Source organism: Podarcis melisellensis (assembly GCF_964234715.1).
Source record: "Podarcis melisellensis genome assembly, chromosome: 1".
NCBI lineage: Eukaryota > Metazoa > Chordata > Lepidosauria > Squamata > Lacertidae > Podarcis > Podarcis melisellensis.
Genome location: NC_138528.1, coordinates 83357019 through 83375383, shown reverse-complemented (window position 1 = coordinate 83375383; position 18365 = coordinate 83357019). Strand labels below are relative to the sequence as shown.

Sequence of the window (18365 nt, the reverse complement as noted above, 5' to 3'; positions counted from 1 at the left end):
AGGTGGCTTTGGCAGGTACGGGTTTTCTTAAGGCTTTGTCCTCCTTTTCTTAAGGCTTGCAAATTGGTTTTTCCTTGAATTACCGCTGCTTGTTGACATTGCCACAAAGCACTTAGATGCTCAGGAGAGGCGTCTGAAAAGCCAGACAGACTGAAGGCTTTGGAAGCAGCTGTATGCAAGCAATTCACACCTCTTAGCATTTCTAAAAGTGGCTGCCTCTGAAATTGGTGATAATCCCTGTAGGGATGCGGGAGTCAGTCCACTTCCACCTCCCTTTCTCCTATAGTTTCTTTGGTTTATGTAAGGAACGGAGACTGGCATCTTTCTCAGACCCTCCCATAGCATATAAGACAAAATGACTTCATGAAGATCAGTTATTTTTATAGTGTTACTTCCAACTATTGGGGCCTGTTAACAGAGTGGCAGAAGGGTAGGGTTTCTTCCAAGCCATTAGCTATCAAACTTTCCAGGCGCAGAAAATTTGTATTCTGATTCCTCTTCTGATATAGGTAACTATCGATATAGATAATTGGAATACGCCTAAAAGTGCAAAGTGTGGAGGTAAGCTCATCTGTATAAAGATGTCTCTGCTTGTAAAACACAATGAGTCACTTCAGTTCACTATTGGGTGAACTCACCCAGTGGTGAGTCCAGATGTGTTCACTGAGAGGACTCGTTCATCGAAGCCTGCTCAATGTGTATAAGTCATGTGAGATGTCATTCAGCTTTTACTCAAGAGTAGACTTGTTGAAATGAAAGGACCAAACTTAGTCATGCCTAGTAATTTCAGTGGCACTACTCTTGAGTAAAACTTGGTTGAATACCACCCATGGTTTTAATTTATTTCTTACTGTAGAAATAAAAGTTTAAAATAGCTGCGAAAGGACAAGGTAAATACAGAAGGTGGGTTGACCCCTCCCATTTCCTGTTACTTACATCTCTACACCCTTGCACTCCTTTTACTGTTGAGCCCACCCACTTCATAAATAAACAGGGCAAGAAACCTGCCAACCATCATGGTATTTTGTTAGAAGAGAGTCAACTGATCAACTGCCAGGAGTTACAGCCCCCCACAGAATCCTGCATCTCTACATGTACCATCTTTTTCCTTCCCTCCAGGTGTTCTGCTACCCGTGGGCCTCTGTGCCCAGAGAGAAAGTCCTGCCGATGCATCGGTCGAGTATGGAGGGGGTGGAGGACATGTCCATGCTGGGGGACCTGCACGAGGCGGCCATTTTGCTCAATCTGCACCAGCGCTACCAGCAGGACCACATCTATGTGAGTGACCAAAGCAGACAGATTCTTTGCTAGCCCACCAACAGGCTGCCAGAGCAGAAGTGGCCTGAAAAGAAAGCTTAGCTGCACGGCTGTCCTTTACCCCATCTCACCCGATTTGGAGACCTCTTAATCATGGCTTGGACAGAAGTCTGTGTCTCCTCCTGGTTGTGCTTTGGCTGAATCAAGTTAGTATTCTTGGGTCACTCTGCACACATTTGGAACACAGCATCACTAGTGGATTTTATGCTGAGTATAAGGCACAGCTAAGGCCGTGTGTGTGTGTGTGTGTGTGTGTGTGTGTGTAACTGTAATAGACATACCATTTCAGATTGCAGATGGGGAATGATACACACACACACACACACACACACACGTATATAAATATGGAAGTGCTGTTTTTAATGCTTCCCTATAGTAAAAGGAAAAGCCTGTAAGTTGGGGGAAAGACCCACCCAAAATTAGCACACCAGAGAAAGAGTTTTTGCCCTAGCCTGTTCTGTAGGCACTAGTTTTCTACTTGCAAGGGGCATTTTTACAAAAGGGAGAATTCAAAAATGCTATCCCATCATCTGCATTCCATAGCGATATACTCTATTTTGCCATTTTGGAAACTACCTCGTTCTCCTGAATGCCTAGTCTAGGCTTGAGTGTCCAGGAGTAGCTACTGGGTTGCTGCAGATGAGAAATGCAGTAATGTTTGCCATGCCATCAGTGGTTGGTTCTCTTTGCAAGAGGATTCTCAGCAGCTGGCATTGAAGATGCTCCAGGTGTTTCTTCCTGGAGCAGGTTTCCTAGGTTGAATGACAGACATGTGCACCAGAGGCAGTAAACATCCTCTTTCATCCCGCTTCAGGAGCTGTGTACGGGAGGCAGAGAGATGCAGGGGGTTCGGTGCCATTTATGGTGTTTGCAAGATTACCTGGGACTGCGAGAAGGGCCATGAGGCATGCTCCTCCTCCTTTCTTACCTGTGTGCAAGTCCGTTCAAATTCTGATATTGAAATGTGGATCTTAGGCTGTGTTGCCTAGCAACAGTTACTAAGGCAACAGGACTGTATGCATCTTGTATTCCAGTAAATGATCAATTAAGTGACCCGATTTCTGGGAAGCATCTTCTCCATTTTGGGCAGACAAGGAAGTTGCAAAGTCTGTATTGCATGGTAATGAATCTTTGCTGTCTTGTGATGGACACGCCTTCTCTTTTTGCTCTCTTGACCCAGGTCTGTCTCCATCCTGCAACCTCTCAAGTGTTCCCTGTGCAAGCAGCTCTTTACTGCCCAGACCTTTACAATCGGATCTTACCCTCTTGAACATCCCTTTGACAACTGCCTACCCTAATTTCCTCAGTTTGCTACTTCTTCCCTCCCACATCTCTCTTTTTGCTGTAGGGAAATAGAATAATAATTAGCATTTGCATACCAGTATATGTTTAAATGATCAGAGAGTATTTTGTAGACACTGTATTGGGGCCATCCTAGAACTTATATGAGACACGGCACCATGGCTGCTCCTGTTCTCTGTTTCTTGTAATATCTAATACAGATAGTATGTGACACGATGTCATTGCACTGTACATTCCCCCATCCCTGCCAAGCAGCGATGCAAGGTACAGGCAACACACACACACACACACACACACACAGAGTGCAATGATACCCCCACCATACGTGGTTTACGTTGGATTTTTCCAAGGAGGGGAGAGTGTGAAGACACTCAGAAGCAGTAGCTCAGAGTCTCTTGTAAAATCTGGTTTCAGTAATCCAGTGACATCCCTGTACATTCAGTGTTATTATCCCCATTTTGTAGATGCTGGGCTGAGAGAAGATTTAGGCAGGAGGATGTATGCCTGTGGATATTTTTTAAAAATCCCAGGAGGCGCTTAAAGATTTATTGTGAGAGACAGTAAGTCCTGACACATTTCAGACCCATAGCTCTACCTTGGGGCAAAAGAGATTATAGAAAATTTAACTGATCTTTTATTTTAAAAAAAACCCAACAACAACAATAAAAAAACTTCATTCTGCTATAATTCATTTTCCCTCAGAGATGGGTCTACTACACTCTGAAATGCGAAAGACTTACTGGTTGCCAGAGTAAACCAGAGTTTAGTGTGGCAAGTTGCAGTGAGCTTTCAGTATGTTCACTCCCCCCCCCCTCTAGCATAGCCAGGAGGAGGGAATTAGTTTAGCTTTAGCTTCTGTTTTCAGTTAGCCACAGTTTTAGTGTGACATCTAAATCCCATGGTTAACTATGGTTTGTTGAAACAAGCCAGCTTTGTAAACTATGGTTTGAAATTGGGTTTCAAACAAAGCATATTTAAAATTAAGCACACTTTGCTAGGTTCAGATGTCATAGCAAGATGCAGTTTAATCAAGAATTGAAAGCTTCTCTTGATGGCCTCTTGTGACTGTGCCAGAGGAGGAAGAGAGGGGTGCACAAGAAGGAAACTAGCCTTGTTTCCACAATGCTAAAGTATATTTTTGACATCAGAACCAAGCCTGCTCCTGCCGTGCTACCGAAAAACAAGACACCATATGCCTTTAGTGTTATGTCATGGTTTGCCTCCCTCAAACAAACCACGAGCCAAGAACAAACCTTGGTTACAGTTCATGGTTTATTTGGAGTGAGGCAAATCACAAGCGTGGATTTGGATGTAACATTGGCTTAGCTCTGAGCACCATTGCAGCAGGAGGAGATGAAGTAGATTTTCTCATTGTGCTCCAGCGTGGTTGCTTGTTCAGTGAACCAGGCCAAGTGACTTAAAGACTACTGAGCAGTCCCCACCACCACCATGAAACATAACCACCAGCTCCCCAGCTTGCTTGCTTTTTTCAAGAAGAGTACATCTCTAGCATCTTGTAGAACCTGACACATGAGGCAACATGTACAGGCACCGTTCTTGTTTTCTGAGAAACTATCCTGCTTCCCCCTTTCAGTGTTTTTCTTTGTCCACCCCACTCCCAGAAACATCCCGGCCTACTCCCATTCAGCCAAGCCTACACAGTGGTGTCCTGCTTCTTCTAAGCATGGCCAAGGAGTAATACATGGAAAGAAAGGAACGGGAGAGAGGCCAGGCAGGGATGATTCCCTGCCCAGTCCTTACAGAGATGCGGCTTCCCCTCAGCCCAAGGCCATGACTTGTCAAGAAACCCTAAGTATCCCATAGAGGCTTCCTTGCCACTTGAGCACGATAGTACTGTCCATCTAATGTCCCATCTCCAGTTGTGGTCATCTCTACCTCTGAGGAAGGATTTGAAGGGGGACAATAAATAGGTGGGAACATTCTTGCTCCACCCTGGGTAGGCTCCAGTGAAACTTCAGGTACATCATTTAGTATCCCTGAAATGTACTTAGCTCCATTAAAAAAAACCTAATAAAAAAATAATCTTCATCGCTGAAGGTCCCCTAGGGAGATTCTTCCCAAATATGAATTCTTCTGACCATTAGAATGCATCCTGCATTTTGTTGAATGGGCAGCTTATATAATAGTTTCTTCTTGTTCTCAGTAATGTCCTGTACCCTAAATTAGCATGTCTCCCTCTACATTAATAGCTACCTCCCTCCAATTATTTTTAGAGAGCTGTAATGTACCCTCTTAGCTTCCCTTTTTTTCTTTTCTTTTTTCGGCTGGGCTGAAGAAGTTCAGTCCTTTTAAACCTTCTGTCAAGACCTGGCCTCCACTTAAAACCATTGATTTCTGTCCTGAGAATGATGGATCCTTTCCACCCTCAGGTATATAATAGCCTTTGATGTTCCTTATCCTCTCCAGAAGGATATCAGTGAGCCCAAAGTAGGTCTGAGGGCCAAACTGTGCGATAGGTGGGAGATTTGTGATTGTTGATCTTACAATATCTGTGCTTGCGTCTCTTTTTGGAAGCCCTCTGGCTGGCCTGAACACAAACAGAACTATCTGTAATAATATGGCGATATTTGCAAGAAGGTGACTGAAACAAATCACCCTGTATGGAGCTTATTAGCATTTGAGCACTGTCAGATTTTATGGGATCAAAGTGCCCGGAGGGAGGTAGAATATTGCCCTCTTGTGGCAAACAGTGAGTGGCGGCTCTTACAGAAGCGCATGTGTACAAATGTATGGAGTTGGTCCCCAGCAGCTCACTAAAACCGCTTGTTTATTTTGCTGTTCTTTCCGCTTTCTCCTCCAGACAAACATCGGCTCCATCTTGGTCTCTGTGAATCCCTACAAGCCCATCGCTGGATTGTATGATGCCGATGCCATTGACCTGTACCGCCAGCACTGTCTGGGTGAGCTGCCACCCCACATCTTTGCCACAGCCAGCGAGTGCTACAGCTGCCTGTGGAGGCGCCATGACAGCCAATGCGTCCTCATCAGGTGAGGGAGGCATTTTGGATCAGGAGGGCAGATGAATCAAAGCACCCCCCCCCATAGCATATAGTTAAACAATAGAGGATGTAGTGATGGCCGCCATCTTTAAAAGGGATCGGGCAGATTCACAGAGGATAAGGCTCTTTAGTGTCGTACCTCCATTCTTGAAGGCCGTATGCCTCTGAATACCAGTTGTTGAACCAGGGTGGACAGCTGGTCTGCTGCACCAGGGCTCCCCTTATCTTTTTATGCTCATTGCAGCAAACATCTCCCCAACCATTAGTTGGGATTTTTGGGGGAGTGCTGCACGTACATTCTGGAGCCATTCTTTCTGACTTGCCATTGACTTGGCATTCCCTTTGGTTGGTGCTGTCCTGAGCAGGTTGTTTTGGCTGTCCATTTAACAGTGGTGAAAGTGGAGCTGGAAAGACAGAGAGCACCAAGTTGCTGCTGAAGTTTCTATCAGCCATGAGCCAGACCTCACTGGGCGGCCCTGCGTCAGAGAAGAGCACACATGTGGAGGAGGCCATCATGGAGAGCAGGTACAAGCCCACGCAGCACAGGGTTGGTGTGAGTGTGTGATTTGGCGGTGTCTCCTCTCAGGGGAGCCACGTCATGGACAAGGGGTAGGACTGGCACTGGAGCTTCCCAACTATCTGCCTTCTAGTTATGGCCCGCAAACTTCCTTTTTCAGCTAGAGGGCTGTAAATGCATAGAGAGTGTCCAGCAAAAGTCCTTATTCCTTGGAATATTTCTGTACTTGATATGGAGAATCCATCTGCCTGATTTTTTCCAGGTGCCCTTCAGAGGTCAGCGGTCTGTGCTGTTTTGAACCAGGGGAGCAAAGCCTGCCATGCTCATTCCTGGTGGCTGTTTCCACGTCCATTTTCTCAGGTGTCCGACATGTTTAAGTGGGACTGCTTGGTGCACTAAGAAAAGCGGGGCTGTGCAGCATGTATAAGCTACATTAATTGAAAATGTTCACATATATTTGGTTGATTCTGCTTCTGCTGGTCAAGGGGGAGGAGGAAGTTGCGGTAAACACAGACTTTGGAGATATCAAGTCTGTCATTGCAGACATGAGGGCTAGAAACTTGGAAGGTTGTGTTTTTTTGAAGGGAGTTGTTGTTTTTGTTAAGAGAGAGCTCAGTTCCTCAAAATTTGAAAGGTCTCCACAGTAAACATGCCTAGAGTTAAAGAAAGTGCAATCTACCCTTATTATACACCCCAAACATCACTACTAATCTTCCTTCCTTCCTTCCTTCCTTCTAGCCCAGTACTGGAGGCTTTTGGAAATGCCAAGACAGTCTACAACAACAATTCTAGTCGCTTTGGCAAGTTCATCCAGCTGCACTTTTCCCAGCATGGGCATATCCAGGGTGGGAGAGTCACTGACTGTATCCTTCTTTTTGGTGGTTTTATCCCTGATTACCTTAGCTCACACCCAAGGCCAAGCGGAGCTGGTGAGCTGGTTGTGTCTCCACTGCTGACTTAGCAGGGTATAATCATGTCAGGCAAGGGGACCTTCCTCCCCATTTTCCAGCTCATTTCCGATTCTGTGTTGTTGAGTTTTCCTTTGCAAAAGAGGGTAGCTCTCTAACCATTTAGAATCCAGGAGTGAAACAATCCTGGCCTATATAAGTTGGGGACAGAGTTCTTTGCAGCCAGATTCCTATGTCGTTGAAAGATTCTTTGGCAGACACTGGGACGTCTTTCTAGGAGCCATCGTACCATTACTTCCTCCTTAACTCATTGCTCAGATTTATTGGAGAAGGTGAGTAAAGTTTATTTTGATCGTGCCCCTCTTCTTTGCCCCTTCACAATGTCCAGATGATATGGAGATGCTATGATGGCTACTCCTGGGTAGGGTACTGTCTCGACACCCCTAAAAGTTCTGCACAGTAGAAACTCTGGTGTGTCCACACTACATTAAGCTATATTCCCTTTTTTGTTGTTGTTTCGTTTCACTATAAACCTTCACCGTCTCAGAAAGAACCATGAGTTTCCCATGATACATATGCTTCCTCATCCTTGAACATCTATGTTATTAATAAATGTCCTGTTTTGCGCAATTGCATCTGTGCACTTGCACTAATGGAGCCACACACAAGACAGTACTGAAAAGGGAGGAGTGAGGCTGATTTGCTTTGCCAGGGAAAAGGGAGTAGTCAGATTCTGAGACTGTGAAGTAGGCAAGTGAGCAACGTATCCCGGGGGAAAGTGCATGGATGAAATGGTGCTAAATTAATCAAAAAGAAAAAAGGGAGAGAGGCTCCAGTAGTGGTGAAGGAGCAGCAACAAGAAAATGGCAGTGAAGGAAGACAGCACTAGACCTCACTCCTCCCACTCAAGGAGGGATATAATTTGGCGCATGGAAACATTAAACGGTGACTGGTTATGGGTTTTGGTGTGGACTTCCCTCATTCTTGCATAGACCCCAGGACATATTGTATGTAAAACTGTATGCGGTGATGCACACCTACCTGGATTCATTTCATGCTGTTGATGTAGCAGAAACAGGGCTAAGCACAGTGGCTGTCCCTCCTATGTCGAGCACACATTTCATTGCCAGGAGCTCTGCTAGTTTGTGTGTGCCTTTGGGGTCACACACACCCTTCATTCTTCTTGTTTCAGAACAGAGTTGTTCACCAGAACCCGGAGGAACGTAATTATCATATCTTCTATGCCTTGTTAGCGGGCGTCAGCGAGGAACACAAAGGTAATGAGGATTCACAAAGTTGCATTCTCTCATTCAATGAGAAGAGTAATCTCCTGCAGTCAGGCTGGGATGGGGAACCTTTTTGGGCCAGATCCTTATTAGGGTTCCTGACGAGCCAAACTTGACAGGTGGGCGGGGCCATTCACCAGTCAAAATCCTTTTCGGCACTGAACTTCCACCAAGGGAGGGAGGCTTGCAAAGGATGGGAACTCTGTGCACTTCTCCGGGGGGCAGTGGCAGCAGCCAAGCAAAGGACACCTCCCCGCCTCCCCCTTGTTGCCACCCTCCTGCGCATGGGAGAAGCAGCTCCCATAGTCTCATTTCAGCTGAAACTGGACCAGGGGTTTCTCTTAATGCGCTTCTCAGAAGTGCTGCTTCTCCTGTGAGCCTGGGCTTGGTGGCAGAGGGGAGGGCAGGGTAGATTCTTCTCCCCCTCCTCTCGCTTCTGCTGCTAACTGGAGAAGCACAGGAGCTGCAATTTTGAGAAGGCTTTAATTTCCACCCATCAGCTGATAAGTGGAGATTAAATCTTGCTGCCTTTTGCTGTGTGATAGTGTTCCCTGCTGGAAAGGGGACATGTGGGCAGGCAGTGCAGGATTAAACCTTGTCCTCCCCCTCATCTGCTCATGTCACCACTGATGTCAGCTGATGGATGAGTGGGTGTGGTTTGGCCTTGCAGACCAAACTGAAGCCCCTGGAGGGCCAAGATAAAATCTACACCAGGGTGGGAAACTTTGTCAGCCCGAGGGCCACATTCCTTTCCAGTCAATGCTCTGAGGGCCACATGCCAGTGGTGGGTGGAGCCAGAGGCGAAAGCAAGTCGAACAGCAGGTCTAAATTATACCTTTATACAGCAGGCCAGTTTTCACACAAAGACACTTCTGTCTTCCATCCAGGCAAGTGAGAGGCGCTGTCAGGACTCATTCTAGAGAGAAACACTTGAGGGACCAGTGAGGGGCGGCGTATGGTCTGGGGAGAGTGCGAAAGAGTAGACAGAGAGGCCTAGAGGGCTGGATTTGGCCCCTGACACACCCTTGCTCTGTACAAATTAATGGTGGAGTCCTGAACTCAGAATTCTAGTTTGTGAATGGCATTTCTCCTACAACTTCAAGAAGGGATATCGTATCTCAAGTCCACTCTGAGACTATGTATTTCAATGATGGCTTGTATTTCCTGTTTAGGGCCTACTCGTCCCTCTTGTAGGAGAGGAGTGCAGAAGGGAGCAGGGAGACACCTGCGTTGCCCACAGAATCAATAGCCCAATTTCTGTACTTAACCATGTCCTTGGACAGTTAGCAGAGGCATGTTTTCCACGAGGGCTGGTCAGAGCATTGCTCTCTTCCTTCCACCAGCCCTTTCTAAATCTCCCAGCCCACCATGCTTTTTGCTGCTCCCTGTGCCTTGCCGCTGATCAGATTCAACTTCCCCTCCCTCCTGCCACAGGAAGACTTGCATATTTTCCCCAGAACCCCCTTCTTCCTTTGAGGGATTGTCCGTGACCTAAATCAGTTGAATTAGCAATGGCTAGTTTTCCATGTTACATACCACCACGTTAACCGTAGCCACAAATTCAAAGCTGGGGGTGGGGAATCTTACACTACAAGCAAGAAAACTTTGGTTGAATTGTTTGAGGAGAATGCCTCAGGGGTTTATGTCCCAGAAATCCCACGATGAATGTGGGGCACTACAAAAAGCAAGGCTGAAATTGGAATTAGCCATGAAAAATTTGCATTGGAGACGCATCTCAGACTTCCTCGGGCCATTCTCTGTTTGGGTTGTTTTGGAGGGAGTAGCCTTTATTTCTGATGCAGTCGGCCTAGTTTAAGAGGGAAAGGGTGTAGCTTCTGATACCGAGACAAAGCTTTGGTACCCACTTAAATAATACTTTTATCAGGATCCTAGTGAGCCTGGGAATGGAGCTGAAAACCCCTGACCTCAGATTCCAATGAGTGGAATTTGTGGCATTTCCTCTGTGGTGTGTCTGCAACTGGGCCAAACTCTGCTTCCTAAAAAAAGTTCAACAACTTTCGGGGTGTCCTGGTTTTTACTTTTTGAAATATGGCAACCCTAGATCTCAGATTGGCAGAGAGGGAATTTGCAGTGGCATCCAGGAATGCCCCTAGCAGAGTAATATGGTATGTTCACACACTTTAGCAGTCCCTGGGCTGGAGAAGGGGGAATTTCTGCCAGCAACCACAGGAAGGTATATCTGTTTGGCAGAATTGCTGCTGTACTTACTGATGCAGCAATAATTGGGTTTAGATGCCTGGGAATTGGTTGTTTAGTTCTCAGTATTTTGAGCATTGGGGCAAACTAGACATTACAATTTACTTCCTAGCAAGTTTATTTGAAAAGAAAAGAAGAGTAAAACAGCATTGGGTGTCTCTAATTTTGAGCAGAGGAGCAGCAAAAGGAGGGTATACTTAAACCGCTTGCTCTTTTCCAACTCTAAACCACCCATCCAGGCTGCTTTCACCACAGGTCGGCCACTGTGGGAAGCAGAATGCTGGACTAGATAGGCCTTTAATCTGATCCAGCAGGATCCTTCTTATGTTTTTACCTCATGAATTAAGTACCCCTCTCACTTGCCATTCAAAACTGCAAGTTGCCAAGGCTGCTTACAATTTAAAAATGCCGTATTTCCGCTGTGGACAAGGCAGTTACAGGCTAGTGTTGGCTCCCCACAATTTATTCCACAATATATTATCCTTGAGTTGTTGTTGTTTTGGGGGGAGACTTTGCCATGCTGTGGTTTGGTCCTATGATGTTGAACTGGGACTGCTGTATAGAGAACTCCAGAGAAAAGAGCAAGTGGAAGAAGAGTTGGTTGCTTTCTGGATGTCCCTGGCTCATCTCTCCCTGTTTGTTTGCCTCTTCTCTCCCCCCACCCTCCTACCCCAACCTCCAATATGTTTGCTTCTCCTTTGGGGAGCTGTCTCCCTACAGAAGCCCTGGTCCTGCTGGAGCCCAAGAGCTATCGTTACTTAAACCAGTCTGGCTGTGTAACCAATGAGAACTTGGACGACAAAGAGATGTTCAGCAAGGTCATGGTGAGTTTTCCTTTTGACTCCAGGCAAGACTTTAGGCTAGGTGTGGGTAAGCTGTGGTCCTCCAGATGTTGCGGAACTACAACTCCCATCAGCCCTAGCAAGCATGGCCAATGGCCAGGGATGATGCATGTTGTAGTTCAGCAACAACTGGGGGATACAAAGGTTTCACACACCTGCATTAGGCAATGCTGTGAGGGCAGGGGGTTCTCTCTCTCTCTCTCTCTCTCTCTCTCTCTCTCTCTCTCTCTCTCTCTCCATGTGTGTTTAAAGGGAAAAGTGTGCCTGTTCCTTCGATGAAGACTAAATTGCAAAATAACTGAATGCAAGAGGATCATTTTTCACTCTTGATGGCCTGTCTGTACGTGGTGCCTGCTAATTGGGTGCTTTGTTTGATAGCAATTTAGAGAGGCTGCTTAGGCTAAAGTAATGGTAGCTTGACGACACTTCTCATTGTCTGCTCACTAGCGTATTTCCCCCCATTGTTTCTTGCAGTTCTGCACTACTATATTTGTTCCCATCACTTTAAAAAAAAAAGGAGCTGGGGGAAGGATTTAGCCTGCAAAAATATGGGCACTGATTTGTAATGTAGAAGGAGGGAAAAGATGTGAGGGTGCTATAGGAATCATATTTATTATTTATAAAGCACTTTTGAAGCAGAGTGCTGTATAGGAGATAAAATCGAAAGGCAGACGGTAGAATAACGGCAAGGAAAGGGCATGCTAGGAAGAGAGAGCAGAAGAGGATTCGCTTAAGAAAAAGCCTGGAAGTACAAGAGGGTCTTCTTGTAGCTCAGGGATAGAGAGCCTATGGCCCTCCAGATTTTTCTGGACAGTGTCAGCCAATGCGGACACTGCTGAGGGATCATGGGAGCTGTAGTCCAGCAACAGCTGGAAGGTCACAGGATCTCTGCCCCTGTTGTGGATCCTCTTGCATATAAGGCGCAAGGCTAACTGAAACCAGGCTCAACATTCTTGGCTCTGTGTTCATTGTGGCAAAAATCACAGCTGCAATATGGAATCAAGGAAACGGGTAAGTCTATGAAACAGTCTCTCTAAAGGACTGAACTAGGATGATCCCAGCAGGTTTACTCAGAAGTAAGTTCCATGGACATCAGTACAGCTGCTTCATAGTGAGTGCGTTCAGGGTGCTAGCCTTAAAAAGCAAAATCTCACAGAGGTATGTGTTAACTGGTTTGTGTGCGCTGATGTGTAAGGATTGCTTTATAGCAAGTCTAAGATTGGCCCAATGTGTTTTGAGCAGACTGCCCTCGAAGTGATGGGATTCGGTTCTGAAGAGATCAGAGACATTTTCAAACTCCTGTCTGGCATCCTGCAACTTGGAAACATTGAATTTATGACGGCCGGAGGAGCTCAGATTACAACCAAAACTGGTAAGCGACACCCTTCTGTGAAGGGCATCCCCACCTGGAATCTGCTCCCTCATCGTTTTGGTGATCATGCTGATCCTCTGGGCAGGCCTTGCTGCCTTTCTGCTACTGTTCACAGGACAAAATGGACGCCTAGGAACTGTAGGAGTTGGGGGACAATTCCAAGTCTAGTTCTTCCCAATATAAGACACTGTTAAATTCACAGCACATTTTTAACCCCCAATTCAAGTTAGGTTTTGAGTGTGCAAATGGGCTCGAACTTCACCATGTTGTGAAACGATGGCTTACAAATCCTCTACCCTAGTTGTCATGCTGGCTTGCCAGAGATAGCTTTGCCACGTTTTGGAATGTCACGGTTACTGTGTTTCTGTTATTTTCCCGTCTCCCCCCTGGGCCTATCAGTGGAGTCTTGGGGTATCAAGAGTTGCCAGCAAGGTCTCTCCAAACGTCTATCCTGCCTCTTGATTGTATTGGCTTCCTGTCGCTTTTTGAGGAGAGGCCCCCTCCCTCATCAATCACTTCCACATAATAAGAACACATTATCGCAAGCATTACTGCCATCTCTCTTTTATCATCCTCTCTTCTAGTGCTGAATAATGTCAGCGAGCTGCTTGGCTTGGATGCCTTCCAGTTGTCTGAGGTGCTCACCCAGAGATCCATGTTCCTACGGGGAGAGGAGATCAGCTCTCCCCTCACTGTGGAGCAGGTGAGTGAGTAGCCAATGGGCTTTGCACTAAGCATGGTGGTGATGCCTGGCTATGATGGGCACTTGCCTCTAGGTGGCAGCACTCACATAGTTGTCAAAGGGGAAATGGCAGTTGAGGGATGCTTCGGATTTGAACATGACATACTCCCCCCGCCCTCCAACCCTTGAGGAGGGCTTCCCAGAATGTGCACTGTGGCTCAGGAATTTGAGTAAGCTGGGATATAGGGAAGCCATTGGCAAGGCAGGAAGAGAGGGTGAATCAGCCTTGTTAACAACTTTACCGCTGTAGAGCTGGGTTGGGGAATCTTTTTCATCTGCCTTCTGAGGGCCACACGCTGGCGCCAAGTGGGACCAAAAGTAAATGGGGGCAGAGTGATGAATGTGACTCTTGTACAGTAGCGTAGCTTCTGCATGGAGCCTCAAACTTTTCTGTATCTTCCACCCAGATGAGCAAGAGGCATTCTCAGAGTTCAGGGACACATTCCAGCCAGGCAAAACTCTCAAGGAGGGTGCAGACCGGGGGCCAGTAAGGTGTGTGGTCTAGGTAGAAACCTGTGGGTAACGTAGAGTGAGTTAGAGGGCTGCATTTGGCCCCCAGGCCTTAGTCCTCCCCTCCCCCCCCCCCAATATCTCTGTTGCAGATGTTGCATAATGTGAGCTGGGTGTCTCTGGAGAAGCAACAAGAAAATAAATGGATTCTCCTGTAGATAAGTGCAACAAGCACTCAGCAGAGGATACAGCCCTATTGCATCAGGCCAAAGGCCCACTCAGTCCAGCACTCTCTTCCCACAGTGGCAAATCAGATGCCTATTGGAAACCCGCAAGCAGAACATGAGGGCACTGTAGCACACTCCTCAATAGCCCTTCCTCACTAGTTAGACTTCCTGCTGCCAAATGCCCACTTTCCCCATCCCAGCCTTCCAGGAATGCCAGCCAACTATTGCCAGATGCATGAGAGAATGTGATGCCAGTCAGTTTGCAGTGTACGCAGAGCTAATTAGAATGCCAAGCATTGGCATTTTCCAGTGTGTTAGACAGAAGGAGCTGAGGCCAGTCAATGGGGCCTTTGACAGAACACACGTGTCTGTGTGCCGCCCACTCCTGCTTTTGTCCTAGTCCCGGGTGTGTTGAGTCAAGCACCCGTTCCTAGAAGATGTTGCAGAGATGTTGAATTACCAGGCAGTCTGGCCACTTGAGTTCTGCTCCTCCCTGTCTGTGCTTCGCTAAGCGCAGTTGGCTCCGGCCCAAACTATACAATACAGGGAATGTGTAGCTGTTGCCCACCTGCATCTTTCCACCATGTCTTTTTGGCCCTGTTTAGTTAAAGACCATTTGAGAGGGCATCATTGTGCCCAGAGTTTCCTTCCCCCCTGCAAGCAGCAGCTAGTGATGCAGAGCAGGGGCAGGGAAAGTCTTAATGTGCTGGCATCTTGACTAAACATTACCGAGGAGATGCAACGAGGCAGCCACCAAGTATTCCTCGTAACATGTGGTTTAGGCCTCAGGCTTCCTAAAGGACAGTGGTGGTCACTGAGCCAAAGGAGAGACCTTATGGCTCTCCTGCCTTCTGATCTATGATTTTCTGTGAGCAGCACAATCTTAGCTGGGGTGCAAAGATCCACCCAGCGCCCCCAAATTTAGTTTAGCCCCCAAATTAACTTTTATTATGCTTATGTCAGACACCACGCTTATGCCTTATCTCTTGTTTACGAAAGAAGGGAGGAAAAAGAAACAAACTTTTTTATTTGCTCATTTATTTACAATATATTTAAGTATACAACACCACCACACTTAAACTTGTAAGTATTGTTTAGGCACATACTTAGGAGAAACATCAGTCGTGTCAAAGGTGCCGCTGACCCCGCTGCTGCATAGTAGCTCAGTACAATACGTAACATTATATTTTGATGTAAGAGTTAATTTCGCGTGCACGGCACCGTTGTGAATTACAAGCGCTGTCATTGAATCTGACAAGCGCCGCTGGTGCGGTGTGTCTTTGGTAAATGACCACACAAAGTCGAAAGTCCTTTAGTGAAACAGTAGGTATACATTTCGGTAATACCTAGGTATATACAGTGGTACCTCGGGTTAAGTACTTAATTCGTTCCGGAGGTCTGTACTGAACCTGAAACTGTTCTTAACCTGAAGCACCACTTTAGCTAATGGGGCCTCCTGCTGCTGCCATGCTGCCGGAGCATGATTTATGTTCTCATCCTGAAGCACTATCTCTGGGTTAGTGGAGTCTGTAACCTGAAGCGTATGTAACCTGAAGCATATGTAACCCGAGGTACCACTGTATGTATTTTGTTTTTCTAGCTTGATCAGAATTCTTTATTATTTCATAACAGGTAGATAGTTAAGAGCTTCAGCAGTGGGTGCTGGGCACCCCCCCCAAATTCAGCACCCAGGTGCCCCGCACCCGTTGCATCCCCGGGTAAATCCCCCACTTGCAGTCCAGACCCAGGTTTATACCTCATTTTCTCATGGTGAGAACAAGGCCTAGTTTGGCACAGATGGAGTTGGGAGGCATGTTTGATAGCAGTCATCCCATCCTTGGCAATTCAGGCATCTGAGTTTCAGCTGCAGTTTCTCTGCTGTTCTATACTTAAAATTAGTTTCCCAGGGATAATGTTCATTTGCCAGGCCTTTGCTGCCTCAAACTCCCCATAGTTTGCTGTGTTGCTCTCTGGCATATAGAGTGATGTTTGGTATCTCTCCCCCCCCCCCCCGCCACTTCATTGCTTACTGACAAGCATTGTCTTCCTCCCTGTTTGCCCCTAGGCTGCTGACTCTAGAGACTCTCTCGCCATGGCCCTTTATTCACAGTGCTTCTCATGGATCATTGGCAAGATTAACTCAAAGATAAAAGGGAAGGAAAACTTTAAGTCTGTTGGAATCCTGGATATCTTCGGGTTTGAGAATTTCCAGGTTAGAAATTAAACTATTGGGGATTGTTGCGTGGACCAAAGAAAGTTCCTGTGCATGCAGAAAACAGGCTGAGCTGATTACCTGGAGGCAAGGCAGAGGCCTTCCAGGGTAATTTCAGTACATTGAAACATAAATTGCTCAATACCAAGCCAGTTGGGCAGGGGATGGTATGGTCATTGCCCCTTGAACCTCATTCTTCAAATTGGAAACAAAGGCAGCTGCCATACACCAAGTCAAAGTCACACACAAAAAATTGCTTGTATATCACTACACCCTGTATATTGTTTGTTGAAATACACCAAGTCAGGCATCTACTTCAGTATTGTCTACACAGACTGCCAGTGACTTTCCAGGGCTCCAGACAGTGGGCATTCCCAGTCATACCTGGAGAACCCAGGGATTGAACCTGGGACCTTCTGCATGCAAAGCATATGCTCTACCACTGAGCTACAACCCTTTCCCAAACTCTGACAATGTCCTGTGAAAATTACTTTGGTAAGGCATTTAGTCAAACTCTCTTGGCACCTATGTTACATGGGCATGCACTCCCTTGTGTTTGCCCCACTTTCATTATTACATTTATATCCCACCTTTTCTCCAAAGAGCTTAAGGTGGCACTGCATATTATTATTATTATTATTATTATTTATATACCCAGCTTCCTTCCCTGAAGGGTCTCAACCACACAAAAACTTATTCATGCCACAACCCTGTGAGGTAGATTAGGTTGAGAGACTGCGACTGACCCAAGGTCACCCAGTGAGCTTCATTCACTAATCCTTTTCTTGATGTGCCCTGTTTTCACCTTGAATGGGCAGTCTTGTCATTTGCAGTCTCTGTGGTTTCTGTGCCACTGCATGCCCAGACTGGCAGCAGCCGGCAGGAGAGGCAATAACAAGCTGACCACCTGCACTTCCGCTGATCTTCCCCTGCTTCCCGCATGCACTTCCTCTTCCTTGCAGCCCTCAAGGGAAAAAAGATTCCCCCCCCCCGACCAAGAACATGGGTGCTAATATTGGTTTCTCTTGTCACACGCACAGGTGAATCGTTTTGAGCAGTTTAACATTAACTATGCAAATGAGAAGCTCCAGGAGTACTTCAACAAGCACATATTCTCCCTGGAGCAGCTTGAGTACAACAGGTAGTTAAAAGTGGCCTTTTCAGGAGGCAGTGGCTATTGCTTATTGGTAGTGGCCTCTGGCAACCAAGAGAGCCCACTGCTCTCAGGTGGAGGAGGAAAAACTGCTAGCAGAAAAGCCGCTTTGGATTTCATCACTGACAATCCATGTGGGGGGTCAAGGAAATCCTTGGAAAGCTTGATAAAAGCAAGAGTCGCCCACTACTTTGCTGCCTGGGAGCAGTTTTACCTTCCCAGGGATGTTATTCCCTGCTTTTCCCCTCCCAGGGATGTTATTCTCCTTTTCATGTACTTCTGTCCTGTCCAAACCATCTTGCTGTTTCTTAACTCCTGCTCTCTGCAAATCTGAGTGCCTGACTTGTGTTTCCCCTCTCTTTTTGGCAGAGAGGGGATAAGCTGGGAAGCCATTGATTGGATGGACAATGCAGAATGCTTGGATCTTATTGAGAAGGTAGGCCTCTCTCCTGTGTGATGGGTTAGCATGCAGTCAAGAGTATGCTTTCTCTGTAGACTGGGCTTTTCTCTCTGACCTTGATCCCAAGTAGCAAGCCTTGTTTCTGTGCCTTAATTTATAGCTGGTATTTTGCCTCTCCCCACCTTGGCCTCTGTTACTTTTGCGGAAATGGGCAGGCTTCATTCAGAAGTTAGAAGAGTTCATTGTGAAGAAAAAGAAAAAGAGTGTAAGGAAAAAGAGGGGGGGGGGAGGTATGAGTGGAAATCGTGGCTAGCTCAAGGTGTGGGTGGGTGGGTGTGGATGTATGTGTTTGCTGTCCTTATATACATACAATTTTTACACCCCCTCCAACCTTACTTTA

General features: G+C 46.6%; 1 protein-coding gene across 1 annotated transcript in view; it reads left to right on the top strand.

Annotated features, from left to right (window-relative positions):
- LOC309368030 (unconventional myosin-X-like) overlaps nucleotides 1–18365 on the top strand; it is a 75308-nt gene that overhangs the window by 17148 nt on the left and 39795 nt on the right. The window contains exons 3-14 of the mRNA XM_081907789.1: nucleotides 1120–1278; nucleotides 5441–5628; nucleotides 6030–6164; nucleotides 6895–7019; nucleotides 7383–7396; nucleotides 8257–8341; nucleotides 11288–11391; nucleotides 12652–12781; nucleotides 13366–13484; nucleotides 16266–16412; nucleotides 17453–17553; nucleotides 17935–18001. Of these exons, the coding sequence (XP_081763915.1) occupies nucleotides 1120–1278; nucleotides 5441–5628; nucleotides 6030–6164; nucleotides 6895–7019; nucleotides 7383–7396; nucleotides 8257–8341; nucleotides 11288–11391; nucleotides 12652–12781; nucleotides 13366–13484; nucleotides 16266–16412; nucleotides 17453–17553; nucleotides 17935–18001 (1374 nt within the window). The remainder of the gene's footprint in view (nucleotides 1–1119; nucleotides 1279–5440; nucleotides 5629–6029; nucleotides 6165–6894; nucleotides 7020–7382; nucleotides 7397–8256; nucleotides 8342–11287; nucleotides 11392–12651; nucleotides 12782–13365; nucleotides 13485–16265; nucleotides 16413–17452; nucleotides 17554–17934; nucleotides 18002–18365) is intronic.